The following is a 21,347-nucleotide window of genomic DNA, read 5'->3' as shown; positions in this document are numbered from 1 at the left end:
ACTGGATACCAGAGACAGAATTTTATTACAGGGAAAAAAATTCCATCAGATTTTCATGGTTTGGGTCTCCATGAAAGTGAAGGCAAAAGTTTTATGCTCATGGATCCAAGGACGATGTGTGGTTACAGTTTGGGGAAGAACCACATATGCGTGGAAAAGTCTGGTGTCCGAATACTTTTGCCCATACAGTTTCTTCCTAACTTAAGAACCACCTACTCTGTGGACCCCATTACAATACAATACCATGTTTGTTCCCTATGCACTGAGTGAAACAGGATGTCACACACACACACACACACACACACACACACACACACACACACACACACACACACACACACACACACACACACACGTTTCTCTAAGGTTAAATACTAAATCTTTTTTTTTGGGGTCTATTTCAGGTCAAAAGCTTTTTTCGCTCTACACCTCGGCGAAGGTGTAAAAATTCTCTCCCGCTGGCTAAAAAACGAAGCAGGAAGTGTTGCGCGTTCACAAGCTCCTGGCCCAATTCCTTTTTTTTTTTTTCCCGGCGATTGCGTCACCTTGGAAACGAGATCATAATAATTCAGATGACCCAGTTTGCGTGTCATCGTTGGAAAGTAAGAGAGAAAAAGTTATGGAGTTGAACGAAAGGAAAGCACACTGAAGATTCAAGAACGAGTGTAGAGTTTTATATAAAAGAAATAAATAAATAAAAATAAAAACTTTTGACGAGAAAAAAAAAAAAAGTCATAACTGAGTTGAAAACGGAAAGAAACGTGGAGGATGAAGGGCTGGTGTAATAGATAGAACTGGTAATAGTGTTGTCATGGTTACTTTTCTTTCCCCTCCATCACTGCACACTCCTTCCAGCACTTTTTTTCCGTTTGTCCTCCGCAGGACTCGAGGTCAAGGATCGTTCCTTTGTTTCTTTCCGTGTTGTGGATTGTGTGATGGAGGAAAATGATGAGATGAGAATCAGATACTAAAAGGGAAAGTAAAGGACATCGCTGATGGAGAAAATGGAGAAATGGAGAAAAGCTCCTTTCTGTGCGTTCCTCTCAATGTGTATGTGAAGTTTAAATACGTGGTGGACCTACAGGACTATGGCAGAACTACAGTCCATGAGGTTCTGGTTCTACACAATCGTATATGACGTCTTGGATGCAGAAGCATGAAATTATTCACTTATTTGAACTAAGAAACCTGCATGACAAAGCCCGTGTGGACAAAGCCAGCTCCATGAAGATCTCCAGATCTCCTGCTATAAAGCTCCAAACCTATTGGGATGAATGTGAACATTGACTACACCTCAGGCATCCTCACTTCAACTACATTTTACATTTACAACTAACACCTTTATATCTGCATGAATTTCACTCACATCTCCACAAAATCTAGTGAAACACCTTACCAGAAGAGTTGAACGCATTATACCAGGACATGGAGACTAGTGTATAAGACAGTTACATTTCGAGCACGTGAAGACGTGAAGATGAAGATGGGAAAAGAGAAAGAAAGGAAACACATACAGCTCAGGCATAGCCAGCGCATCACTGCTTTTCATGGGAGGTGTGTGTGCGTGTGCATGTGCGTGTGTGTTTGTTTTTATATGTAGGCCATTTTGTTCCCAATTGTGATAAACTGCTGAACTTAGCACGAACGCGTGTGCGCACACACACACACACACACACACACACACACACACACACACACACACACGCTGTTAAATCTCTTGATTATTATTGATTCAATTAAACTCTGATTAACCAGTTAATAATTATGTGCAAACTCGGAGCTTAGCTGCAATACTTCATTAGCCCACATCAGTCTCTTCTCTAACACACACACACACACACACACACACACACACACACACACACACACACACACACACACACACACACACACACACACAGTGCAGTGGTGTATCTCAGGATCCAGGACAAGGATCATCTTGAAGGTTTTAGTGTGATGCAATTAAGTGAATTGATGTTAATTAATTGGGAGGAAGGCAGAGGCCACGCCTCCTTCACAGAGACTGCTACACAGAAGCCACACCCCTTTCAGTAAGATCTAAGTCTAATTAATGAAGGCCCCACCTCCATCGCTGAGAACATTACACACCAGGGTCACGGTCACCTTGAGATCGAGAAACAGAAGCCACACATTTACTGAGATCAACAAACAGAAGCCACACCTCCTTTAGTGAGATCAAGCAGAAGCCAAGGCTTTTTTTCTTTTTTTTTTTTTACTGAGGCCAAGGTGAAGCCACGCCTCCTTTACTGAATTTGACACCAAAACGTTCACGCAGCCTTACAGAACTCGATTAATAAAAAATAAAAAAACGCCTCCTTTCAATTTATTTCACTGTTGCTTAAATAAACATACACAGGCCACGCCTACTCGTTTTCCTGGAAGGTCTAAATCTGGTTTTCACTTCCTCTCGTCTGTCTCCATTCTGTCCATCATGATTTTGGACACGGCGAATCGATAGCCTGATCTCATCACCGCCGCTACCAATGACATTATGAGGAAATTACACAGACCCATAATTCGCCTGAGGGCAGGCTCTCTCTCTCGCGCTCTCTCTACTCACACAAATCTTAGACTGATCATACAACTAGATTTCTAGATACATGCATGCAAACACACACTACAGGCCATCAAGTGTCCTCATCCTGACCTCATCACAATTCTCTCACACACACACACACACGACTGCCAGGTGACCTGCTGTCAGTTGCTAATGAACTTTCTCATGTGCCACCCAGCCATGATGATAGTGATGAGTTGAGTGAACGGTTGTGTGTATGTGCATCGGGATGCCAGACCACACTGTGTCGACCTTCACACACACATGTCCCTGTGGCCGGATGCCCGTGAAGGCAGATGGTAGCGTTCTGTCCATTGCTCGCTGTGACACTGCGTTTAATTAGAGCCGAAGCTCATGGCGACGCCGGAGACACGTCCTGCCACAGCGGTTCGTTTCTCACGCTGATCAAACACACAACACAAATCCGGATGTGATGCGGATGAGTAAGAGACAAAATAAGTCCTCATAAGCCGGGAGCTCTGGTCTACACAGACGTATTGTTTCTAGTGGGGTCTCTTTCTCACACACACACACACACACACACACACACACACACACACGCTTACCTGTAGGACGACAGAGCTGTGCGTGTTACTGGTGAAGAAGCGAGTGTTGCCCGTCTTGGACGCCTGCAGGTGGGCGGAGAGCCCCATCTCACCACAGCCGAGGGACACCTTCATATGAGCATCATCATCCTCCACCAGGGATCTACACACACACACACACACACACACACACACACACACACACGAATATTGGAAACGAATATTTGTAGTCACCCAATACGCAGCTTTTCTAGTCATTGCCACCTGCGAATTTATTTACTTTATAGGCTCTTTGAAACATCGTGGCAATGACCAGAAACGTGTAGTGGTTTTCAAGAGCAATTTATTCACTTTTGAGAGCGTTTTCAAAAAGCGACGTTTTCATAGAGAATTACGAATTGTCGCTGTTCTGCACATGAGCGGTTTCAGACGAATGTATTCGGATTAGTGAAGATATAGTCTCGAAACCCGGCACAGTTTATATACACATTTCCCCAAATTTCCAATGAATTCCCATACATTCCTGGTAAGTTTCCAACTTTTTCCAAAATTCTCAAAAATAAAGCTCCCATGGAAATTCTGCCAGAAATGTAACGAAAATTGTCCACTCCTTTCTGTAACCGAAGCGGCAACATATACATCGAACCGAGAACTTTCTATCCATCTTTCATCTGGCGTATCATCTCAAAAGCAGACACATGCCTCAATTCCTCACTAGTGAGTCGAGCTGATGAAATACTTCAGCAGCATGATAGACTCGAAATCGACAGATGGTGCTATTGATGGTTCCATACAAATAAAGTCAGTCCTGCTCGGAGCATTACAGTAATACTGAGATAATGCCCTAATGATGTTAGCAAGGACATTTAATCCACATTAATCCTTGCATGGCTGCCTGGAGCATCAATACTGAGCCTAATCTTAAGTGAAGCTATGGGCGGCGGAGTTCGGCATCGTCCCCCTCTATACCGACAAAGAAAGCATTTGGATCGATAATGAGGTTGTTGAAACATGCTATTTTTTTCCTTCCCTCTGTGCAATTCTATGTTTGCCATTAAAGAGTGAGTGCAATGATCTGCAAGCCTAAAGGAAGTCCATAGTAATAAAAAAGGAAAGAAATACAGCAGCTATAACAAAGCACTGTTATATTAAAAAAAAAAAAAAAAAAAAAAAGCATTAGGTTGGAACAAAAAAGTTTGAAAGAAAAGAGTGGCTAAGATGAGCGATTTTATGTCCGTATCATTTAGCTGGTTAAGATATAAAAGATCTCCATTTAATATTATTAGACATATTTTGTTAGGGTACACTATAGGAGAAAGCGCTCAAGTGTAAAGGGCTTCGTATGTACTAGAGGACAAATCTTGTTAAAGTAGAAAAGGACTTTCCCCTCTAACACTGAACAAACAGGACTACTGAATACATTTCTCACAGTTGTGGACACTTTTATATTGAATAAAGTATTACGCTAGTTATAATACATTAAGACAACTGTTGTTGTACATGTATGATTCTAAATTTTCATATATTTTCAAATCTTAAGGAAAAATGACAAATATATTTAGCAATTAAAATCACAATTTATTAAGTTGTTTTATTTTTATTCAGCATTAATTAGCAAACACCCTGTAGTACCACCACAGACCACCAGGGGAAGACCCATGGTATAAAGGAATAAAAGAAAAACATTGGTGAAATGTATACCGGACTGCGCTTGTTGCTTTCTTGGACAAATCTTGGCTTGTTTCCAGTGCACACCTAATCCATCCAAAGGTTTACTGTAAATATAAGTAAATATTCATGACTACCAACGAATATTCAAAAGCTGCACAATGCTGCCCAGGTCAGTCCTAATGATACGACAGCGCAGAATGAATATTGTATAACCGATATTCGGCACATGCCTAATAGCGAACGATTGCTGTTCTTCTGTTGATGACAGGGTGAGATAGATAAAGAAAGGAAATACAAGCAGGGAAATTACTCTTGGTCAAGATGAATAGAGGTCGAAACGAGATCCCTCTCCCGCTCTCTCTCGGAGTCACTCTATCTTGCTCTACCACTGTGGCATTAGCATAAAATATTCCTTTAATAATTCATCATTAAGGGACACTTGCACCCAGAGCGTCATTAGAAGGTGCAGGACGGGTGCTGCAAGTAGTGGTCAAAAGAACATCTGTTATTACCACACACAGACTGACCTCGACACACTCCGCTATTATTACCCGACATCACTTTCAACTCGGCTGGAACATTTCCAAGCTCGGGCACACAAACACACCTTTTGCTCTTTTCTCTCTTCAAAATCGAGGCGATGAGACGAGGTTCAACCAGCCGGGTCCGTGTGTTCGCCAAGCAAAATGTCAACGTGTTTGATGGTTGTCTTGTAAATGTAAATGACCATAAAAAAAAGCGCATCACTGAGAACAGACAAAAACAATGAGCGTTGGTTCAGAAGGAAAACAGAAGTCGCCTTCCTTGGCCGAACCGATGATGGTCACAGAAGCCACATTAGATGTCTCATCAGATGATCTGTGATGTGATGAAGTCCTATTGCTGAGTAACAACAGATATTCAAATTGGATGATCAGTCACCATGGTTACCATAGCTGTCGAGTAGAACGTTCATAGTTTTTTTTGGCTTCACTTGTTTAACTGAAAAAGGACGGTCATTTCAACCACTTTTGTGCTCGATCTCATGAATTCTGCTCCATTACAGACTAAGAGCTGCATTCTGAGCTGGCAATCTGAGTCCAACAAGTTCCATCGACATTTGAATGGGGGGCGTTATGTGTATTCGGGGACTGGTTATGCGAGTGCTTAAGAAGGTTTGATGGGCTCCATTTATCTTGAGTAGTGGTACACAAGACAGGTTCTTCAATAGAATTTAGACTATTGCTTTTAAGCCTTTAAAAGTAAGCACTTGCCTTTAAGGCTGGAAAAAAATAAGGGGTAGAAAATGCAGAAGAAAGAAATGGGCATCATTTTTTGAACAAAACAACCTCAAACTAAAATAGAGTAATAAATCTAATTTGAAAACCAAATTTAGGTTTTTTGCTAATTGTATGAGATGGTATCAATCAGATGATGGAAGAGGGTCAGATGAGAACCATCAGAAGGTTAGAGAAACTACATGGTAGTATCAAAAAGTTGAGACTCGCTCTGTTTACAAAAAAGTACTTTATTTACACACAAGCATCTTCAAAATAGTGCCCTTGCACAGCAATACAGCGCTCAGAGCGTTCCTGACACTTCTGGACCTTCTGCAATTTGTGACGGATCTCCTCAATGGTGTCAAAACGGCAGCCTTTGAAATGCATCTTCATCTTCGGAAAGAATGGAAAATCCTCAGGAGACACGTTTGGCGAGTAGGGTGGGTGTAGAAGCGAGATTGTGTTGTTTCCGGAGAGAGCTGTGCACGTGGTCAGAACTGCAGACGTTGTAACTCAAATGGTCAAAATAGCACCAGTTCCACAGCTCCCGATGCTTACAGGACAATGCCTTTTGGCACACTGACTTATGAAGGTCCGTGCTCCCTGTGACTGCGTGTGCAGCCTCGTGCTGCCATCTGCTGGCGTGTTACCTAACCAGTCTCAAAACCACTTCGTAGTGGTGACTTTCTCAGTACTCAGACCTCCAAACATATTTACTCAGAGGTGTAATGTTTACTTGGATCTGTGTTCCCTTTTATACTAAATTAAAGTACTAACATGATTAGCCACTGTTCCCAGACGCACATGTTAATGCGAACCGTTATGAGGCTCAAGTGCTCTCCACTTCATCTCGTCACCATGACATTTCACGTTCGATGCTCTTTTCATGTATCACCATTCAATAAGCTCCCTTCATCCTCCCACCATTCTCTTTCACATCCACCACTCAGAAACTAATGAGCAGTGCTCCACTCGATTTAAACCCCACACTAAAGTGGTAAACTTTGTTTGCCTGAAACGGTACAAACTGAAATGATTATAGACATGTATTTCAAAACAAAATGTACTAGAAAATTCTACTGCAAAACCAATGACAGGCCATTTTTGCTTTACCATCATGCCGTTGAACGCACACACAGAAAACTCACCAGGATGAAGGATACAGTTTGCGTTTGACTTTTGATGCAAACACTGTCGCATCTGCAGATGATTTACATTCATAGCATTTGGCACATACCGCAATCCAGAGACTTACAGAAGAGCAACGACGATACATTTCACATGAATACAACTGCACAGTTAGAGGTTGAGGGTCTTGGTAAAGGACCCGATAGTGGCATCTTGGTGACTGTGGGATTTGAACCCCGTTACCCGACGTGAGTAATTTTGGAACTGTATAAGCTGAGAACTATATTTCTGGCCACTTTTTACACATGACCAGGCTGCCCACTAAGAGCTCTTGGGTAGGAGTTGTTAGGTAGGAGGTGGTAGGAATTTATAGAAAGTTAACTAGAAAGAAGATGAAGCTTGTGGCTTATGGATGTTTTCTCAAATTCTGGTTATTCCAAAACTCAATTTATTCACTGAATTGGCCAATCCAATTTAACATAAGCTTGCGCTAGTAAAGGTTTAACCCAATAGTGAATCTTTGCAACCACCGAGATTTAAACCAGTCACTATAGCACTTCCCAGACACCCTTATCCAGAGCCACTTGCAATTATCTGTAGCTGAGCAATTGGGGGCCTTGTTTGAGGACCCATCAGTGAATTTTAACCCGTTACCTTCTGGTCAGAAGTCCAACATCTGATCCACTTTATTACTTCTTAGTAGAACTTTAACTTTCAGGCTGGAAGAGTTGTGGCTTGTCTGCTGTCTGAGTGCACGCTGAGGCAAAAACCTGGCTATGCCGTGATCTACAATGGTACCTGCCTATAAATTGTGACAGGTCTTTAACCTTTGGTGTAATTTGACCACAAAGCGCCTCTAATTCGAACAGCTTGTCAAGCTAAATGTCTCACTCGGGCCCAATTGTACAAAGAAACTGTACACCAGGGGTCAGCAGTTAACTTTGGCAACAGGCCAGTGTTTATCAACGCTGTTCTTATGGCCTGCCAAGGTGGTTATTACTATGTGCTTATTGTGTCACAGGCTGAAACATCAAGGCTTCCCGGATGTGCTGTTTGTCGTTAAGCAGAACAAGAAGATTATTAAGGCGATCCTTTCCATCTGTCGTTAGATAAACTTGCATCTTTAGTATCTTTTAATTAACTACTCAATTTATTAAAGGAGCTAAACGGCCCTGCTGACAATTTCCATGAGTCGGATAAAAATCGAGATGTCCATTAGTATAGTAAATGCACAAGTTGCTCGTCTCAGGGTTCCATCAGATTTCTTCACACTCATACATGCAGACTTCCTGACCATATTATAAAGGGCAATGTTCATCATTTTCATTTTTAATACTGTAACCCTTCAATCCTACGGCACCAGAAGGATTGTTCGTGCACATTTCCCCAAGAAACTACAAAACAGAACTAAGGTCCATTAAGAAAAACACTTTTTGGCCATGTCCACACTAATATGATTTCATTTGAAGACGCATATTTTTCCTTCTCTCTTTGGCCATCAGTTTTTCCAAAACGTTTTCCGAAATGGATACATTTGAAAACGCAGACGTTTCAAAAAGCCGGAAAGTAAATAAACCCCGGGCAGAAATGATGCACGTTGAATAGGTTTTTTTTTTTGGTTTACAAGGATGCAAGCGTTTTTAGACTGTTCAGTGTGGACGAATTTAGCCTTTAGCCTTTGTTTTTAAAAAAAAAAAAAATTCTACAAATTCTTAATTTTATATTTTAGAAAACCCGAAAAACTCTGTGTATCAAAACTCAAAATATCGTGCCGGTCACGTGCGTTTAGAACGCTTGCACGTGCAAAGTGAGACCGAGACACGGTGTGGTTATTTTCCATGTAAAATGTAAGAATCTGTACTGTCTGGTGTTGTCGTTTGATCTCAGCATCACTGGTTTGAGGTGAAAATTAAATCCCTGTGTTTCCTTTTATCACTGCAAGATTAAACACCTCTGTCCATGACGCCAGAGCGGAGTGTAAAATGTGTGTGCGTGTGTGTGATGCATCAGACGTCCTCCTTCTCCTCGCAGTCTCTCTTTCCTTTCTCCTTCCTGCTGGAGAAATGATGGAGGAGGAAAGACCCATTACATGATAAATGTGTTTTTAGAGGAATAAAATGAGGTGTGTAAGAGAACAGCTGTTGCTCGCATGACATCCATTTTCGGTTACTTAACGGCGTACGAGGGCAAAAGAAGCGACAAAAACGGATGACACGTTACGGTTATGGCAATTATGCTAAAATGGTTATGTGACAGTCAGTTAACTGAGACGTGGCGCCGCCCCCACCCCCCCCTGCATTTGGCAGGAGGACGCCTAGCTAGGAAATGTTCACGTAGTCACATTTACACTCCATTTGTTTGAATAACATCCTCCATTCTTCTGAGATGTTCTTCCACTAGATTTGAGCAACGGAGGTGTTAGTAAAGTAGTATAGGTGAGAATGTTTGGAAGCATGGGGTTCAGACAGCGTTCGCATTCATCCAAAAAGTTCTTCAAGTCGAGTTGGAGCTCCATTGCAACTCATGCAATGCTGGCATGGGTTCGGATCTCAATGTGAAAAAGGGAACATTTGATGCATCCAAAGACGTCCGATACAAACGGTGTGCCTTCAAATTTATGAGAAGAACCACATATGATCCTAAAAGTCAGGTGTCTCATTATTTCTGTCCACATTTTATCCTGAGCTGCTTGAGGATCCCTACCCATAATTCCGCGTAAAAAAAAAAAAAAAAAAAATGAAAAAAATATGACTGATTCAAGAACCACGCCTTGATTCACCTCGTAGCTCGACGATCACTGGACCCAGGGTGAACGCTGACCACGCCCGCTGACTCAGCAAAGCGCTAAATTCTCACAGGAATACAGAAAGCATCGGCTGACGAGCTAATAACGAAAATCGCTCGATCGATATTTCAACAGGGAAATTCTGACAAAAAGCAATAAGTAAACAAGATGTAACTCTTTCATTATTTGCCCCGAAACTAATCTTCCACACCATTTTTTAAAAAGCTCAAGAATTATGGGACATACAGAAACATACTGATTATACTATAGATGTTTACTGGTACATAGTATGATTTTAAAAAAACCCTCGAAAAACACATTTGTGGTATTTATTACGTGGTATTTATTAAAACACATCCATGGGTCAACAATATCATATCCGACTGTGCAATACCTCATACACTCCTGCTTATGGGTAGATTTAGATATTACGACTCTTCGTCACAATCCACAGAGCAGACAACGCTACGTGTATTGACGGTGTAACTGTGGTGATACGGAGTGGTTTAATCAATGACGTATCGACATATGAGTGAAATGTGGCCGGACATTTTTGTCACGTTTTCATAGTCACTCGGCCTTTCATGTGCCTTCGTCTGAAGAAACGACTAGCTAGCTAACTAGCTAATGGTTTAAAGGTATATACACCAGGTTGCCTAGCAACAAGACTCGGACAGTCGTTAACTATGCTTTTTCACACACATACACACGTTTGATCTCTTGACATGAATCTTGGGGGACAACTGCAATATTATAGTGTGTGTATGTGTTTATACGTGGGTGTGAGTGTGTGTGCGTGTTTTATAAGAACAATAAGAGAAGAATGTGTGCTGGTTCGGTAGGAATTCAGAGTTGGTTTTGGTGACTAAAAATAGAGCTACCCGCCTGTCTGTGTGTGTCTGTGTGTGTGTGTGTGTGTGTGTGTGTGTGTGTACGTACATAATGCTGTATATCAGAGGTGGTTTATATCACACGCTGTCTCTATGACACTCATTTCGAAGGTGGTTAATGTTTTATTGCAGTGTTTGTGTTTGAGAGAAAGACAGAGAGGAAGAGAATTAATTCAGCCACGTGTACATGAAGTGCGGAGACGGATCCAGCAGATTGAGCTCTCTAAATATAGCCTACCTTGCCTACGACGCCCACACACACACACACACACACACACACACACACACAGGGTAGGCACCAGCATTAGAGGGAATGTTAGGAGACACAGTAAGAGGACAAAAGCACCCTACAGCAGAACTCTCAATCCCTCACACCCTCACACCCACACACACACACACACACACACACACACACACACACACACACAAATAGCGACAAGGCCACAGCTGGGTTTGCTGAATAAAGCTGATCTGAGCAAGTCCCTGATACAGAGTCACCACACCCACACACACACACACACACACACACACACACACACACACACACACACACACACACACACACACACAGGTTTAAATACATTACTAAGCCAATAATGTAATTGGAAGGGAGTGTAAGATTGTACTGGGGTTGCCAGGTCTGTATTTTTCCATGCTGGCGGTCCTATCCGTTTCAAGTTCAAAATAAAACAAAAACAAGGTACAATCACCAACTGCCCCATTCACAGTGATCCTGAAATATTTTATTCCCTGCATTTGACAAAAGTTACAATAGTTGCGTTCATAAAAGGTATTGTCCCCACACACACACACACACACAATCTATAAATTGTGTAAACACAACACAATCTATAAATATGAATGTCGGGGTTTTACATGTATCTGAAGACTGCAGTAAAATTATAAAGAACGCAACCAATTCCTCAATGCACGAGTCTTAGCTTCAGGATTCCAACATGTACGAAAAACTAGCTAAACCAGCAAGTAGAACGCCGCCAAATTTGCGAAAGCGAAAATCACCTCAGCATATGTCAAAGGACAAGATATTTTTATGCAACCAGCCAATAGTCAGGTATTGAGGTGAACGTTTGCTGCGAACTCTGCGGATTAATATTAATTAACGCCTCCAAAACCAAAAGCCCCGCCCACTCATTTCCAGTGGGGTTGGAATAAGGTCAACATTGATGCAACATCATGTGTCCCTTCCAATGAATCTGATCCAGGATCGAGAGGAATCGAATAAGTACTGCATTACGCCATATTCTTTTAATAAGATATAAATATTTTACATTGTATATTTTTTTTTTACAAACCGCAGAAAATGCAGAATGAGCTGAAACAGGAAGTCATAGCGACATGCCTGAACCATTTACAACCAACAGGCCCTGGTGAATCTTATCCAACCTGACACTGTCAACAGAGCGAGCAGCTAAACAAATCTCTCGACACCTGCACCTGAAGAGCCAGACACGCCCACATCCTGTTTAGATATGGAACGTTTATATAGTTGATGCTGATCTGTCCTGCTGAGATGATGTTCGATTACATGGAGCCACACATGGACTTCAGCAGGACACACTGATCTTTCCTACACAATTCTGAAATCAACACCACGCACTGGGGTTCGGATACGAGCTGCTGCTACGCTCCATGTCTGAGAAGTGAAAGTATGATATGGAAATGTTATGGAGTAATAAAAAAAAGAGAGAGAGAGAGAGAGAGAGAGAGAGAGAGAGAGAGAGAGAGAGAGAGAGAGAGAGAGACACTGACAAAACAGAAATAGAAGTAAGTACAGAAAGAAAGAAAAGTAGGGAGAGAAAAAGTGACAGACAAAAGAAAGAGAGATAGAGGCAGTGAGAGAGAGAGAGAGTAAAATGAGGCAGAGACATAAAGTGATTGCTTTTTTGTCTGTGTCTCAAACAGAGAAAGTGAGAAAGAAAGACACCAAGACAAACAGACAGAATGAAAGGCAGATAATGTTAAATAGAGAGAGAGTGAAAAAAAAGAGAAGAGAAGGGTAGAGATCTGTCCAGGGATTGAGAAACAGATAGAAAGACAGAGACTGAGAGAGAGCGCCAGGCGACAGACAGAATAAGATAGATAGAGAGAGAGAGAGAGAGAGAGAGAGAGAGAGAGAGAGAGAGAGAGAGAGAGATAGACAGAGGGAAAGTACCAGTTTGTACTAATAGAATACTATGCAATAGATACCAGTACCAGTTTGATCGCTGCCCTGTCCCCCTGTACCCCAGTCCCCATCCACCCCCCCCCTCGGTCTCACATTCAGCCCGGGGCAGGGTTTCATCCTCCTCCGGTACCGGCGGAACGGAGAGGAGGCCGGAAATATAAACACCGACATAAATCTAAACGAAAAATAAATGTGTTCACGTTATACACACACACACACACACACACACACACACACACACACGGAGAGGAGAGGGTCTGAGTCCCCGGTGCACTGCGCTGTGATGTGATGTGATGTGACGGGGTTCTACTCACATGTACGCCGGGGATAACGGAGAGGAGCGCGAGGTCTTAAGCACAGGCACGGGAAATTTCCAGCTCACAGGAGAAGCGCTTTTCCATTTCAGCGGCATGTTTCGGTGGAGAAAATAATAATCAGTATATTATTGCTTTTATTTCTAAATGTATCACGAGATCCGAACTGAGAACAAGCTTCCGGGGAGGGCTTCCATCCCACCGAGCCCGGGCCGAGAGGAAGCTGAGAGAAGAAGAAGAGGAGGATGATGATGATGATGATGGAGGAGGAGATGGAAGACGGTACACTGTGTTAGTGCGCTGTGGTGCTGATGCCCGAGGCCAGGGGAGAAGAGAAGGAGAGGCGGCTCCGCTCCGATCTTAGCAGCGCGGGCTAGTCATTAGCCGAACGCGCAGCACTGAGGTCCGGACAGCATAAAAAATAAACCCACAAACGCCCCGAACATCTCTGAACATCTCCTGAAGAACAACAGGTCCACCGGAACAGCGAGGAGAAGACCGTGTAAAATACACAGTGTAAAAACCCGTAGCGCAGCCGGAAGATCAACGAGAAGCGGCGCTGCAGCCGAGCGCGTACCAGAGGATAGGAAGAGTGGCAGTGTGAGTGAAGGAGGAGCAGACTGCAGAGAGAGAGAGAGAGAGCGAGAGAGAGAGAGAGAGAGAGAGAGAGCGAGAGAGAGAGAGAGAGAGGAAGGGACAGAGAGAGAGAGAGAGAGAGGAAGGAGAGAGAGAGAGAGAGAGAGAGAGAGAGAGCACGAGAGAGAGAGAGAGAGAGAGAGAGGAGAGAGAGAGAGAGAGAGAGAGAGAGAGAGAGAGAGAGAGGGAGGAAGGGAGAGAGAGGAAAGAGGGAGGAGGGAGGAAGAGAGGAGAAAGAGGGAGGGAGGGAGGGAGAGGTAGGGAAAGGAGGGGAGGGAGAGAGAGAGAGAGGAGAGGTAGGGAAAGGAGAGGGAAGAGAGAGACTAAAATAGATAGATAGATAGATAGATAGATAGATAGATAGATAGATAGATAGATAGATAGATAGAGACAGTAAATGAGTCAGAGAGAGTGAAAGAGAAAATAGTCAATGAGAGAGAGATAGAGAGAAGGAGAGATGGAGATAGATAAATAGATAGAGAGAGAGTAGGAGATAAAGATAGACAAATAGAGAGAGAGAGAGAGAGAGAGAGAGAGAGAGAGAGAGAGAGAGAGAGAGAGAGAGAGAGAGAGAGTAGGAGCGATAAAGATAGATAAATAGCTAGAGAGACTCTGGATTTATATCGGTCCACTTTTTATTAAGCTGATGTTCACTTCATGCTCCTTCATTCTCTATGTTACTTATCACCACTTTAATTTCTGACCCATTTATTACATTAGTGATAATTAATTAGTAATGAATAAATAATTAGTGATGAAATAAATATTAATTAATAAATTTATATTATGTGAAGAATTTATTCATGATGACTCCACAGACAGACAGATAGGTGGATGGAAAGATGGATGGATGGATGGATGATCTCTATCAGAGTGCCTGAGAGAGACAGACAGAGACAGAGGGAGTGAACTGCCTTGTTGGACACGCGGAACGAAGACATGAGCTCCGCCTCTGGGCTTTTCCCCTCTCCTGCCGGGTCAGTGCTCTTCCAAAGACGAAAGGAAACAAGCAGAAAAAAAAAAAAAGAGAGAGCGCGAGAGAGAGAGCAGGAGGACGAGAAGTCATTTCTGCGATTATGTCCGTCTCCGTTGAAGAAGCTGACAACACGTCGAGGGAGACGGCGCTGCTCGGAGTGCGAGCCACGGGAGTGTGACGTGACGAGTGTCAGGGTTCTCTCGCTTTTTCTCTTGGATCAACGTAAAGTTGTTGTGCAGAGATGAGACACACAGCGAGCAGACACAAATGTGGGTTTGACTTCCAGACAGAGGAAGACGGAAAGAGAGAAAGACAGGACACTATCATACATTTAAAGAGGCTTAAAAGGGGAAAAGGTGCACACACACACACACACACACACACACACACACACACACACACACACACACACACACACACACACACACACACACACTTGCCTAGGCTCCAGACGCACTCTGAGCTTGTACCCTCTGCTGGACGTCCAAGGCACTGAGGACTCAGACACACTCGTACGAGACACCGACGTCCCGGAGACACACGCAGTGCTGCGTCCACTCCCGTTTAATTAAGTGCTAAATGTGCGGTGTGCAGAGGTTCGGCTATTCCTAGCAGTCTATTATTAGGGGTAATTAAGAGCGGAGAGCATGGCGGTGAGAAAACCCAGGAGAAAAGGAAACACGGAATCACGCTGGGACTCGAAAACTCTGTCCTTTTCCCACACAGACTTCTTCAAACCAGGACTGCGAATTAGCAGGAACACCTGAGATACACCAGATTCCTACACACAAGCACATTATGGGAATACGTGTGGGTGTGGTTCATCTACTGTTGGTCCAATAAGTAATTGAATAAATAAACAGAACCCCTTTTACTGTTATACCCCTACCATCAATCTATAACTATCTATTTATATCTATACAGCCATCCATCCATGTTAATTGGAGGGCCGAGGATACGCGGTTACGTTTGCCCGCCGTACAAACCTTCTAATATTTCTACAATTTTGTTACATTGCGATCGTCGTCGTGAGCTTGATAAATCGTAAGTCGAATCGTCAAAACTCTGATTCATCTGTGTATGTAAATATACACACAAACAATATATTATAATATTCATATGTTGAATAATATTCTGGAAATGTTCTATGAACTAGATTGACAAAGACCTGAAAAGTCAGCGTGGAACTATGAAAACACGAAAGCAGTTTTTTGATCCGTTTTTTTATCAGAAACCCTAAACAAAAAACAAACAAACAAACAAAAAAAAGTGAAGTGATGTGGTAAAAGAGGAAGATGGGCACGTTCCTCACGTGAAGAAACGAAGCCAGGAATCGGAGCGCATTAGGAAAGCGGGAACGTATGGTGTGTTGGGCGACTGCTCCGCCCCGAGTATTTTTGGCAGTGCTCAAAGGAAATCCTCCATTAATCTGCGTTTAGCATTTTATAAAAGTGGATCGGTGGTGAGAGAGAGAGAGAGAGAGAGAGAGAGAGAGAGAGAGAGAGAGAGAGAGAGAGAGAGAGAGAGAGACTCATCCGTGTGATGACAGGAGCCCTTTCGTTCAGCTTGAGCAAGCACTTTTGAGAAGAAAAAAAAAAAAGAAAAATGGCTTGCATAAATATTCATATACCTTCAGCACCATGAGCTGTTCTATGTTTTGCAGCGTTGCTACCTTGAAATAAAAAAGACCTGATTGGTAACCAGGAGAGCATCAAAGGTGAAGCATGGTGGTGGGAGCATGGTTCCTTCTCCTTCGTTGTTACTTATACAGTTATACAGTGCTGCAGTAAAGTCATGTTTTTTTTTTCTATGCCACAAAAAATATACAAAACAGCGGCACACAAGCACGACAATGCCGCTGTGCACGAAGCACCTTCATGAAGATCTGCTTTCCATGTGTGTGGAAGAACTCTATTTAGAGCTCTGACCTCCTCATGTCACCTCACCTACATACATACACAGGAACTTTTGCCAAGATGCCACGTCCCATAAAAGCCACACTCATAACCTAATGAGGACCAAACATCGTGTTCTGTAGTACCTCAAGATGAGAGGTGTAGCACCTAACTGCCCATTTTAATCAGTCCACACACTGCATACCTTCTGCTGAAACCCCTCCTCCAACCCACACACACTAAATGCCCTAAAATATAAATAATCCAACACACGCTCACACAAACACACACTTACACACACTCATCATCCCACTCAAGGGTCTGAGTCACCACTTGAAAAAGGAAAAAAAAAAAAAAGGAAGACCCACACATGGATCCTACATTGGAGAACATCTTGGGCTGGAAAGGATAAACAGTAATCAGCGCTTTGAGACTCAATCTACTTGAGCCTTGTTCAAATAAACGCCCGACATTCCGCCTTCTCGGGAATCAAAATGCAAAAAAATAAAAAATAAAAAAATCGGGATGGTAATTTAATATTGAATGAAAACTTTTATTTAACAATTATGGTCAAATGGAAAAGAGAAAGAAAGCAACGGTACGATTTTATTTAAAAAAATAAAAGTGCTGAATCATTAAAAAGTTGCTCACGAAAGTAAATATGAATATATGAATTAATAAATATAATGATATAATTAATAGATGATAAATAATCATCATAATACAGTGCTCTCAGTGCAGCACGCAGTCTGGCATGTAAAAACAAACAGCACGTGGTGTGTGGTCTCTAGAGGCCACTCTTGTAATGACAGCGAACCGGAAAAACTATCCGTATGGATTTTTGCCGATAGCCGATAGTTAAAGCAATCAATTATTGATGCTGATTAGTCAACCTCTAGGTCAGGGGTGGCCAACCAGTCAGAGACCGAGAGCCACATTTTTGACTGTGTTACCGCAAAGAGCCACATCATACACATGGGCACACATGAACATCACCCATCCCTTCCTCTTACACACACACACACACACACACACACACACACACACACACACACACACACATCTCTGCTCAGCCAGATTTATTGTAAATGTCACACACCAACATCATGACAGAAATTGACTACTACAGTTCTAAAACCACAGGACAGTCATTTTCAACAATGAACACTGCACTGCCTCACACACACAAACTCTGTTTAACCAAGTCCACAAACAAAATATAATAATTTACAATAGTGTTTTTCTTTTACTATGCATGTTACTTAGTGGGACTTTTGGCATTCCTTGCCTTGAACAATTCCCTTCAAATCTGCCTCGTATTCCGTTGTTGCTTCTCGAAGCAATTCTTTCACATGGGTGTCAGTCAGAACAGATCGATGCTTTGATTTCACGTGTTTCAGGGTAGAAAACACAGACTTTGTGTTTTTTAATGTGCGTGTTCACTTCGCTTGAGTTCAATACGGTATTTTCGTCAAATGCGCATGTGCGTGAGATGAATATACCGCAGGGGGGGGGGCAATTAATTTTTACAAGGGGCCACATGAGAAACCCGAATTGTGTCAGAGGGCCACACCAACGATAATATTTTAGGGATGCACCGAAATGAAAATTCAATTCAAAAGTCAATGAAATATATAATTTTTTGTGTTATGCCTTTTGCCTTGGCATCATCACTGGAAAACTTTCCTGCCTTTTCAAAAACGTCCGCTACAGACGGAGTGCGCATGCTCGGATTGACTTTACTTTTCTGCGCCGCGTTCTTCTCATATTTAGAATGCCAATCGGGATGTTTGGATTTCAGGTGATAAATTAATCCCGACTTGGAGAAACTCTTTGCAGATACACCCCCTCTTGAAACTTTAGCATTGCATGTTTTGCACATCGCTCTCCACACACTGCAGACATGTTGCTCTTATCCAGATACCCGTGTGCTGCTGCGCTTTTTTTATTGCGTCATTACAATTGTGTTTCTGCCGTGTTGGTTCGGTGATTTGGGTATTTCCGAAAATTTTCGGTGCATCCCTGTGATTTATGATTGGCCTCATGCCAAGGTCTGATCTACCGCAAAAGTTTCCCAGTAGGGGCAAGCAAATTTAAGTCTTAAAAATACCGTATTGAACGTAAGCAAAGCGAACACGCACATTAAAAATCAAACAAACACAAACTTCGATATGAACGTAAGAGCCGCATGAAACCAGCCAAAGAGCCGCATGCGGTTTGCGAGCCGCGGGTTGGCCACCCCTGCTCTAGGTTCTAGAGAGAGCATTTCACAGAAGTTCACTGTTAATTGTTCAAACGTTGATCAGGTGGGTACAGTGGGCACCTTTTCCAGCCATATGTGGTTCTTCCTCAAACTGTTGGAGGACACAGTACAGGGTGTATTTGAACTAGGAGACCCAAACCTGATCCAGCATGCACAAAATCCATGAAGATCTGCTTTCCATGGGTTGGAGTGGAAGATCTCTGGCTATAAACCCTATTAAAGACCTTTTGGATGAATGTAAACACTGACTGCACCACAGGCCTCCTCACCTCACCTACATCAGTACCTGCCTTGTGTCTGAATGAGGACAAATCTTGGCTGTGTTCTATGAATAACAAAAACTGTGATAGATTTCAAACGAAGATCCTCTCATGAAAGACCTGTGACTGAAAAACTGCAATTGTTTGTGTGTCTGATTGATTATTATAAAAACATTTTCCTTCAAAGTGAAACTGACGTGGTAGCATTGACCATCGTCAAATCGTCATACATGGGTGGCATACAGGGAAAAATTTAATTTTGCACAATATAAAAGCAGCTGAATGTCAAGAAAAAGTAAGAGAGAAAAAAAAAAGGACATACATTGCACAGTACCTGTCGTGCAGCCCCATGGCCATGGTGTCCCCTCGATGCACAGGGTAGTCCATTCCCGCGCACTCAGCCACAGCGCACCACTGCAACAGAAAACGCCAGTGAGAACTCGCAAAAAATAAAAAAATAAAATAAAAAAAGAAACACCAGCCAATCGCTTGCTAGTTTCAGCATTCGTGGCTATTAAAGACTTGACAAACAAACATTATCAAAGAATTTATCTGGTTGTGTTCCAGAGATGCTCTGAATCACGTACCGGAAATGATACACCAGGCGTTAGGTATAAAAGAAGTCAGAAAATCTGATGACGAGAAAATTGTGGCGGTTGAGCATTTCTTCGTTCTCTACGTCGGTGGAAAGGCCTGTGAACAACAGATCTTCAATCCTTTTTGTGGATTTTACATCATTAACCAGGTGTGATATGCTCAAGAACCTAAAGGAAGCAACACAAATTTGTTCCTTGCCGGACTCTGAATTCAAATTTACTTGAATGTTCTACCAGAAGCCATTGTATCAGAGAAACCTACTGGTTAAGAGTTAACACTGGCAGCCTTTAGAAAAATTCTGAATATGAGCAGGAAGGACCTCAAGGCCGTCTGTTACAACGAGGTTCAAGTCGCCTCAAACTGGCCACCTCACCAGACCTTCACAAAACTTCTCCCACTTCACTTATCTACTATAGATCATCATGATACCACAAACAATTCTGACTTCACCATTCCTTCCCGTTGATCTCTTTCCCCTTTACGTCTCGGCTCACTCGGGAAGCCTGGACAGCATATGGCACGTCTATTAATATTGCTGCAGCTCATACTTTCGAGGCGTTGTCTGCCATCTGGGAGTCCGAACACCCTGCTGGGTTACACGAGCAGGGTTCAGCAGAGAGAAAGAGTGAGAGAGATAGAGAGAGAGAGAAGCGAGGTTCTGGAAATATAGAGTCTGAGAGCTCTGCAGTAATTAAGCAAAGGGCTAAAAAGCAGTAAACGTGGATTACATCAGCATCGAGCAAAGCCAAGAGACCGAAGTGAAACTTGGATTCGGTTAGGACTTGCTCGAAGTGTACGCGACATAAATTCGAGAGAAGTCTGAAGGTGTGCAGATGCTAATAATCAGTGGCAAGGAAAATCACCAGCTGAGGATAAGACCATGATACTAAAAATGCTTTGAACTACAACTTTTGGCCAAAGATTTTCTATTTACAGCACATCCAAGTTTCAAATCAAAAAATTTTCCCACCATTTGGTCAGCAAGGAAACACTGTACTCTAATGTACAATGCCCCGGGTCTTTCCCTAGCACCAATAGGTTCCTGTTGCCTTTTTTTGGTCCTGACCTCTGACCCTCTGAATGCCTGGTGATAATCTGAAGTTTAAAGGTGTGTTTATGAGCAGTTATAACTGGCTGCTTTATTTATAATCCATGTCTCTGGCTAGAGGAAGGTAAAACGACACGGGTTCGGGATCGAATAGGAAGCCAGGTGTCAGAATGTGCCAGCGAGGTAATCTGTGGTAATAGATGTATCGTTCAACTTGCTCCACTGGTCCAGGTCAAGTCTCAAGACAGCAGCTCTTTCGAGATGATTTCATGGGGGTATCGTTTTAAGCTCAGATGCAGGTCTGTGCTCGGACTGGA

At 42.7% G+C, this 21,347-nt stretch overlaps 1 protein-coding gene across 3 annotated transcripts in view; it reads right to left on the bottom strand.

Moving 5' to 3' along the window:
* The window catches only part of klhl13 (kelch-like family member 13), a 38,507-nt gene that overhangs the window by 9,856 nt on the left and 7,304 nt on the right, over positions 1-21,347 (bottom strand). Inside the window, exons 2-3 of one of the 3 annotated variants that reach the window (XM_046839455.1) lie at positions 19,708-19,799; positions 3,145-3,286 (exon numbers count right to left, since the gene is read on the bottom strand). In XM_046839455.1, the coding sequence (XP_046695411.1) occupies positions 3,145-3,286; positions 19,708-19,772 (207 nt within the window). In that variant the 5' untranslated portion in view covers positions 19,773-19,799. Of the gene's footprint in view, positions 1-3,144; positions 3,287-13,355; positions 13,948-19,707; positions 19,800-21,347 lie in introns of those variants that run through there. The other 2 variants (XM_046839456.1, XM_046839454.1) reach the window with 2 other exon arrangements.

Source organism: Silurus meridionalis, chromosome 25 (genome assembly GCF_014805685.1).
Source record: "Silurus meridionalis isolate SWU-2019-XX chromosome 25, ASM1480568v1, whole genome shotgun sequence".
NCBI classification, from domain to species: Eukaryota; Metazoa; Chordata; class Actinopteri; order Siluriformes; family Siluridae; genus Silurus; species Silurus meridionalis.
This window is presented reverse-complemented; position numbering and strand designations above follow the sequence as displayed.